Source organism: Aplysia californica, unplaced genomic scaffold (genome assembly GCF_000002075.1).
Source record: "Aplysia californica isolate F4 #8 unplaced genomic scaffold, AplCal3.0 scaffold00113, whole genome shotgun sequence".
Lineage (NCBI taxonomy): Eukaryota > Metazoa > Mollusca > Gastropoda > Aplysiida > Aplysiidae > Aplysia > Aplysia californica.
Genome location: NW_004797383.1, coordinates 321,800 through 330,220, shown reverse-complemented (window position 1 = coordinate 330,220; position 8,421 = coordinate 321,800). Strand labels below are relative to the sequence as shown.

Here is an 8,421-nt window from a genome sequence, read left to right as displayed (position 1 = left end):
GGGGGGGCAGAGAGAGGAAGAGAGACAAAAAGAGACTCCATAAATTCAAAATCCAAGCGTGCCCACAGCATGTCATAGAATTCTCATTCACGGGGAGTTAACACAACAATACCCACATTTCACCACGGACAGATTAGGAAAACACCATGCACTAACAAAAGAAGAATGAGGAGACCACACAAGAACATCCACCAGCAATCTGATTCAGTAACAACAAACACATTCGCCGGGTCTCGGAACAAAACTGACACCTCATCTTTCTACAGTACTTACGCTTGGTTGCATTCATAATATCTGGAGGCAAATTTTTCCATGAGTCTGTCAATTTTCTGCGACTCTCCCGGCAGACGGAAACCTTCCAGGAACTTCCTCAGGGCGGAGACGATGTCCATCTCGATGAAGTTCATCTGGTCGATGTAGGCGTACATCACCTCCTTGTGAAGTCTGTGAGCAAAACAAGCATATAATAGAATGATATATTTACCATTCCATCGTTTGTGTCTTTCGTTTAAGTAAGAGGTTTACAGCACTTGCAACACAATAAGGTCATATATAAGCGCCAAAGATTGGAGGGGTTACAAGAGAGTAAGAAACACAAAAAAGAAGGAGGGAAGAGCAGAACGATAGATGTTTGATGGGAAAGAAGGAGTAAACCACATCAGAGCACCTGCCAACCAATCGCTTGTGTCTGTTTGAGTACAGAGCAGCTCATCAACACAATAACGGTCAATAAAAGCTGGGAAATAGTGGTAAGACAGTTAGTTTTAGTTTTAGTAAAGGTTTTACGGCGCTCGCAACTGCATAAGGTCATATCAGCGCCAGAAGATTGGAGGTGCTACAAGAGAGTAACATACACAAAAAAGAAGGAGGGGAGATAAGGACCATAGATGTTTGATAGGAAAGAAGAAGCAAACCTCACCAGAGCACCCGTCAACCACCCATTAAGACAGACAGACACAGAAACACCAAAGAGAAAGAAAAGAAGAAGGACCTACCAACAGCGCCCCCCAAACCACCCATCATTTATGCTACGACAAGGACTCCTTCATATTAAGTACGAAAACTGAAAAAAAAATGTTTTATGTGCAATGGACAATAAATTACAATAAACATAGATGAGTACACGATAACTCAAAAAGAAAATCTTCCAGTTCATTAAAAAATATTCTCTCTTTTACGAAACAACAATTCCCTTCCTTATACGTCTCTTCCCAGTGTTTCGTTCAGTACTCCAAACTCAAAAGATAAAATTTGAACTTAACACTTTGTGGTCACTTGGTGCAATAATGCGTCGATGAAAACTATCCATTCCGGTACAGGCCCAAGAAGTCCGTTGCAGTCACTCTCCTGGCTCGGTGACCAGAAGGGGTATTTTTTACTGCTGGCTATGTGACTGCAAAGGGTTAATCCCCTTCACAACTTTATTAAATCCTCACATCCCATGCATAAATTGGAGCACTTGTCTAAATGTTCGTCCAAAAACTTTGATGGCGTGAAAAACCCTCAAACATTCCAGAAAATAACCATCATATTTACTGGAACAAACAACTACATTGAAGAGGTTAAGACTGTTCTAACTATAAAAGAAACATCTTTACGGGTGCACTTACTTCTCATTCTCCCCCAAGAAATCGCCTACAACAGTCTGAAAAACAGGGTAAAAATTGGGTCACCAAAAGCTTTAAAGATACACTTTCTTTTTTAAAAAAAGAAAGAAAGAAAGAAAGAAAGAAAAAAAAAGAAACCTTACTAGGTGCTTAGTATAACAAATTATCAAGAGAAGATTTTATAATCACTTATCTTGAAAGTTGTATAAAGAGAATGTAAAGGAAACTACATGCATATAAATCACAACATTTAGCTTAGGCTCTTACAAATGAAAACTTAAAGACAAAAAAGGAAAACAAGGGTCTCTCAAACTAATATAATATAAAAAATCAGATATACGAAGAAATGAGTAAAGAGTATGAACCATCATACTTTATAGTTTGCAACCTACAAAGGCATTTCCCAGCCTACCAGCTAAGAAACCCTACACAAGAACATTTATAAAAGAACAATAATTTTGTAAAACCTCTTTTCAAACTTACAACTCATTAATATACAGAACTTTGCTCTTTGCTTTGCCACATCAACTTTTTCTGAAGATAATGAATACAAGCTACAAAAAAATTGGAAGATAATAAAAAGTACACAAGCAGAACCACAAATGCAAAACCCTCCCATAAGCAAACACACCCACACACGTACAAGAAAGTTTCCCACAATACCCGTCAAATGATCTCACCTTGTCCAGCCTAACCCTCCCACAAGCACACACACACACATACACGTACAACAATAAAGTTCCCCACAATAACAGCCAACTGCTCTCACCTTGTCCAGCCTATCTTCCGAATGGAAGAACTCTGCGATATCCTCTGGCAGACGTCCCAGCATCTCCTGCTCCTGTAGATACTGCACACCTTTCAGTGGCTTCTTGTTGAACCTTTCATGGAAAGATGAATGAACGTTTCTTTTTAACATTTTAGTAAGCGTTTGACAGCCCTTGCAACACAGTTATGTCACATAAGTGCAGAAGATTAGAGGTGCTACAAGAGAGTAACAATCACAAAAAAGAAAGAGGAGAGATAAGGATGATAGATGTTTGATAGGAAAGAAGGAGTAAACGACACAAGAGCACCCTTCAACAAATGAATGAATATGAATGTGTCTATATTATGAGAAAACAGCCATCAAATCTGAAGACTGCAGTGTTAAAGTTTGAACCCTTACAATATAAAAATTAAGTAAAATGTTCTGTTCTTTTCCAGATGAACCTAGTTATTTTTCTCCCTTTAAAATATTATGCAACTTTAAATTGATTGGAGCTGGGGGGGTGCAACTATTTTTTTAAAACAACTCTGCTGTTCTTCCCTGTCGTATTCACCTATTTTAGGGAAGCTAAAAAAAAAGTACAAAATAACGTTTAATAACACTGTACAATCTTTGAGGAATAACAAAATTCACTCAGAGATCACTGAAAACATTTTACATTCTTTGAGGAGCAAAACCATTCACTCACAGGCTAAATGCCATCTCCAGATATTTTTCATAAAATTTTACAATCTTTGAGAGACATGATCATTCACTCACAGCTCAATGACAACCTTTTACAAACTTTGAGGAAAAGCACAATTCAATCTTAGATCACTGATAACATTTAAAATGTCTCAATCTTTGAGGAATAACACCATTTACTCACAGCTCATTAACAACACGTCGCAAGTTTACTGACAACACGCCACAAGTATACTGACAACACGCCACACCACAATAACACAATTCACTCACAGCTCAATGCCGATCTCAATCACTTCCTTCTGCTGCTTGAGAACCTCAAACTGCTCTGGGTTGTCGGTGGGCGCCTGGCCCGGGGTGGTGGCGCCGGGCGTGTTGCCCGAGGTGTGGGCCGAGCTGTTGGAGCTCAGCGAGTTGGTGCTCCCGTAGCTGGTCATCGTGCCGCTGCCAGAGTCGTTGTCCGTCTCCGTGTACGGCTTGCTGTCCTGGCCTGTGGGCAAAGCGGTCGGGGGAGGTGAATAAATTAATAAAAATAATAATAATAATAATAATAATAATAACAATAATAAAAACAATTTTCTTTCCACTCAAAACAGGTGGAGGGGTCTGGTCTGTTTCAGACATCTTTATTTTTTTTAAAAGGGCAATATGAATTTTGAAAAAAAAATTAAATTACCATTTACCTTACTTAATAGAGATTGATGAATCAAGTGATAAATGATACTTTAAAAAGAAAGATGATGAATAAATATAAAAGGGACTCGGGAAAGATGAGAAAACTACCAGTCCATCAGCTTTTTACCAGATGCAAACTGCAGTTCTCAGACACTTAATCAAATGTCTCATGTCTCAATCTTTGGAGAATAAGAGTATTTACTAACACAGCTCATTGATAACATTTTATCATCTTTGAGGAATGAAATCATAAAAACAATAATTTTCTTTCCACTTAAAACAGGCAGAGGGGTCTGTTTCAGACACCTTTAAAAAAAAGGGCAATGTGAATTTTGAAAACAAATAGACTACCTTTTACTTTATTTAGAGAATAGAGATTGGTGAATCCACTGATTAAGGTACTCAGAAAAGAAAGACAATGAAATAAACATAAAAGGGACTCAGGAAAGATGTGGAAATTACCAGTCCAGCAGCTTTTTACCACATGCAAACAGCAGTTCTCAGACACTTAATCACTTAATCATACAACAAAGGAAAATGTCCAGAAAGAGGACTTAAATCACAATAAAAACATGTTGAAAAGTACTTAAAAGTTCTTTTAAACCACCAGCATTATCACACAAAATCAAACATTAAAAATAATATCAGTAAATTGCATTCACAAGAACAAAGTCATGCACATTCTTATAAACCTAGCACAAAACATATGACATGAAACGGGTCCAAAGTCAAAGGTTTCTTTCAGCAAGATGTACATTTTTTTAAAGACGAACATTCGTCAACAGTCAAGACAGCTGAAACAGAGAGTATTCTCACCGAGATTTGATTGGGAATGTGGGTTAATGTACAGGTCCTTGCTCCACTCCACCATGCACTTGAGTATAGAGACGAGGCACTGGAGGCCTTTGATGCGCATGCTCTTCTCTTGGTTCGGGGTCGCACCTGAGGGGGAGCATCAAAAACATACACACAGTCAAGGTTGCTGTTACTTTATTGTTTTCAACACCTTTAGGCCTAACTTCATGTAGCACTCTTCACATGGCTGTAACAAATATCACAGAATATAAAAAGTTATATAAATATAAGTTACAGATGAAATTGTCGAAGACAACCACCCATTGTAGAGGAGAAAGGTAACTGAAGTGTGCAGGGGGAAAACGACAGTAGTCACAAACTGGAAATTATGAAGGTGTCAATTTTAAAAGCTTGCGGACTCAGAACTTCATATTTGTTTGACTGGCGGTTTATTGTTAAGTGTCGTTGAAAGGTAAATCAAACAACATTAATCAACCAACAGTTGAACAGAAATACAGTTTTGAGTCAACAAGCGTTTAAAATTGGTACCCTCACAGTTTTTAGTTTGTGACTACTGTCGTTTTGCCCCGGTAGTCTTCAATTGTCTTAGACAGGTATACATCTTGGACAGTGTCAGTATAATATTTTCAAAAAACACAACCCGAGAAATGAGAAGTAGTTATTTGTAGAGGTGAGAGATCTTAGAGAGATGGCCAATAAAGCATGCTCAACTGAATTAATTTTATATCCGTGACAGTGTTAAAACATACGAGAAGTTGGTTATTTTACGTACACAAAGTAAGTCAAATAGACAGTTTTATATAGTTTTGTATCCATTCCAATCAAGGCTCAAACTTCTGCATGCCAATTCCCTGGACACTTATCATGGCATGAAGCTTTTTTTTTTCCCCAGAGAACGGAAAGTCATCAACCGCCTCCCTTTTCCCATAGGCCACAAGACTTCCCTTAGGGCCTGTGAGCACCACAAAATACAGCATGTGGATGATTGGCAGGTGCTCTAGACTGGTTTGCTTCTTCTTTCCTATCAAACATCTATCATCCTTATCTCCCCTTCTTCTTTTTTATGTTTGTTACTCTCTTGTAACACCTCCGATCTCATGGCGCTCATATGGCCTTATGCAGTTGCGAGTACCGTAAAACCTCTACTAAAACAAAAAAGTACAGCATACCTAGTTCCAGTGCCTGTCTGCCCTGAGCGATCTTGGAGAGGTCACCGATGAGTCGCTCGAAAATGTTGGCCAAGGCCAGATCACAGTCATAGTTGAGATAAATGTCTACAACACTTTGAGCATCTGACAGGATCAAGAGGGGGGAAAAAAATGTAATCTAAGTGAAATACATCAACTAACATCATGATATGATAGATACATATTTATGATCGAATTACAAATCGTTTTTAAAAATGTAAAGGAGGCGGAGGGAGAGGGAGAGGGAGAGGGAGAGGGAGAGGGAGAGAGGGAGGGAGAGAGAGAGAGAGAGAGAGAGAGAGAGAGACAGAGAGCGAGAGAGAGAGAGAGAGCGAGAAAGAAAGAGAGAAAGGTCTACCAAGAGCTCAATCACCAATACGCTTTTTTTTTAAAGGCTATGGGGCTTGACATGGGATATTTCACACTGAAAAAAAAAATTTAAATCACACATTCTCAGCTTTAATTTGAAAACATTTTTTTAAAAACTTTTTTAAAACTGAAAAGAAAATACAAATGTCCTTCATGTTCACTATCCAATTTGATCCCAAATACACAATATTTGCCAGTCATCTCTTTTTAGAAACTATTTCATCTACGCAGCTTGAGAAGTTGGGAAGAGGTACCTGCACATATTCTGGTGAGAGCCTGGATGACCATCCACTTGTGCTCAAAAGAGCTGCTCGGCGTCTCCAGAATGTACAGGAAAATTTCTTTGAAGAACACCTGCAAAGGGAATAATAAATGTGTCACAACGTGGTGGAATCAGGCGCCCGTCAAATTTTGGGCAGGAGGGGTTATTGGTATCATCTGAAAGCTTATTCATTTGCATGGTTTTCAATGAAAACAATATCCATCTAGCTTGAATAGAAGTCGAGCTATTTGCTATTGAAGAAGGTGGGGTAGCCTGGTTTCAGCGGTAAAGTTAATGAGAAAATGGCCGCCAAAGTTTGATAACTTCAATAGCTTAAGATTTATTGAAAACTGAAAAGTACATATTTTGTGCCTTTAAACAACATTTTTCAGTAAAATTCATATGGAAATGTGTTTTCATATTATCATGAAAGGTGTTTAGCCAAATAACAAAATTTCAATAAAAATTGACCAACTGGTGTAAAAATGCCTCTTTCTTCTATTTTATTATTTAGATGAGCGCCTGATTTCACCACGCTGTCTCGCAAATGGTCGCTTTAAAGGACAAGCGGGCTGACCCAGATTTCGGGGGGTTCCAGAAATCTTGGCTTACACTAAAAGTGAAGACTGTCCTACCTATAGAAAAAGTTTGGTATCATTGGTGTATATATTTGTTTGGTAATAGAGAAAACTCTCCTTGTATTTTAAAGAAACTGAACAAGGGGGGAAAACTCTACCTTCGATTTTCTGAAAACAGCATTATTAAGGATAGCCCCATTAAGCTTAAAAGCGACCAAATGTGGACAGAGTTCAACTCTCACAGGAGAATTTAGACTGTAGTAATTAAACAAAAAAAGGCAAAACCCAGGCACTGTCAAGTAAAAGTTTAGACCCTTTGGAAAACTCTTAAATCTACCAAAACATGACTGAATAGACTTCTTTCAATTTTTCCCGAAGATCGAGAGTGCATATTAACTTCTATTAGACATAGTAAGATGAAGAACTTCAAACACTAATTGAAAGCAACAAAATGGAATAAAAATTAGACTAATTTTACATAACAACAAACAAATCAGTGAGTTATTTATTAAATGAGCAAAAAAATTGTTCTGATTTTAAAAAAACAAAAAAACACAGGTGAGTCAAAATGTATTTCTCAGTCAGTCTCCATGATTTTCTTCATAAGCGACGACACCTTTCATTCCCCATACATACACACCTCAATCTGCATTTTTAGATGCTGCTTGAAGTTAGCCAGCAAAGTGATGAAAATGGCCAGAGAGAGCTCAAACACTTCCGGCACGGAGCTGACCCCGTTCTTGGAGAGGGCCACACACAGGTATTGCTTTATTGCGTTGATGAACATGGCATTGGTACGAAAGACTGGGCCGGCGCTTTGTAAGATGGACAACAGAAGTTGCAGGGAAAGAATTTTGGAGCGGAGTTCATGGGACCTGAAAAAAAAAAAAGAATGAAAGAAAGAAAAAAAACCAAAGCAGATAAATGCCAAAGCTCTGGAATATCACATATTCTTTTAGTTCAGAAATATATCCAACATATTTTTTTAGTTCAGAAATATATCCAAAATAAGTAGAACCCCCTGAGTGTGTATGTCCAAGAAAGATTTTTGCCGGAGATGTCCAATGCGAATTTCTTGTGCCCAAGATTTCTAAGCAACGTTTTTGTGACTTTTCTCCCCATGAGTGACAGTTACAGTCAGGCTTATTGTCAAACCTATATACGTGAAGTATGCTGACAAAATGAGTTGCTTCTCCAATTTGAACCGTTTGGAAATAGATACATCATGCTTTCAGGTGAAGCTTTTACAATTTGTAAATATTACATAATAAAAGGCATGTTTATACTTCAAAAATATGGCATCAATTGAAAATCTGCAAATTTGACCATAGAGTCAATTTTTGGCCAAGACCTCCCTTCATGATTTGCGAGAAGTAACTCATTTGAATAACAAGTCTCACATATGACAAGTCAGGACCTCAGTGCTTTCTGATCGTATCTCCATTTTTTTTAAACAGTGAAAATAGGGGACTTC

General features: G+C 38.0%; 1 protein-coding gene across 2 annotated transcripts in view; it reads right to left on the bottom strand.

Annotated features, from left to right (window-relative positions):
• The window catches only part of LOC101853778 (brefeldin A-inhibited guanine nucleotide-exchange protein 1), a 45,136-nt gene that overhangs the window by 22,402 nt on the left and 14,313 nt on the right, over positions 1-8,421 (bottom strand). For both annotated transcript variants that reach the window (XM_005095772.3, XM_005095773.3), the window contains exons 11-18: positions 7,588-7,822; positions 6,362-6,461; positions 5,721-5,843; positions 4,552-4,677; positions 3,334-3,550; positions 2,377-2,488; positions 1,611-1,645; positions 274-444 (exon numbers count right to left, since the gene is read on the bottom strand). In XM_005095772.3, the coding sequence (XP_005095829.1) occupies positions 274-444; positions 1,611-1,645; positions 2,377-2,488; positions 3,334-3,550; positions 4,552-4,677; positions 5,721-5,843; positions 6,362-6,461; positions 7,588-7,822 (1,119 nt within the window). The remainder of the gene's footprint in view (positions 1-273; positions 445-1,610; positions 1,646-2,376; positions 2,489-3,333; positions 3,551-4,551; positions 4,678-5,720; positions 5,844-6,361; positions 6,462-7,587; positions 7,823-8,421) is intronic.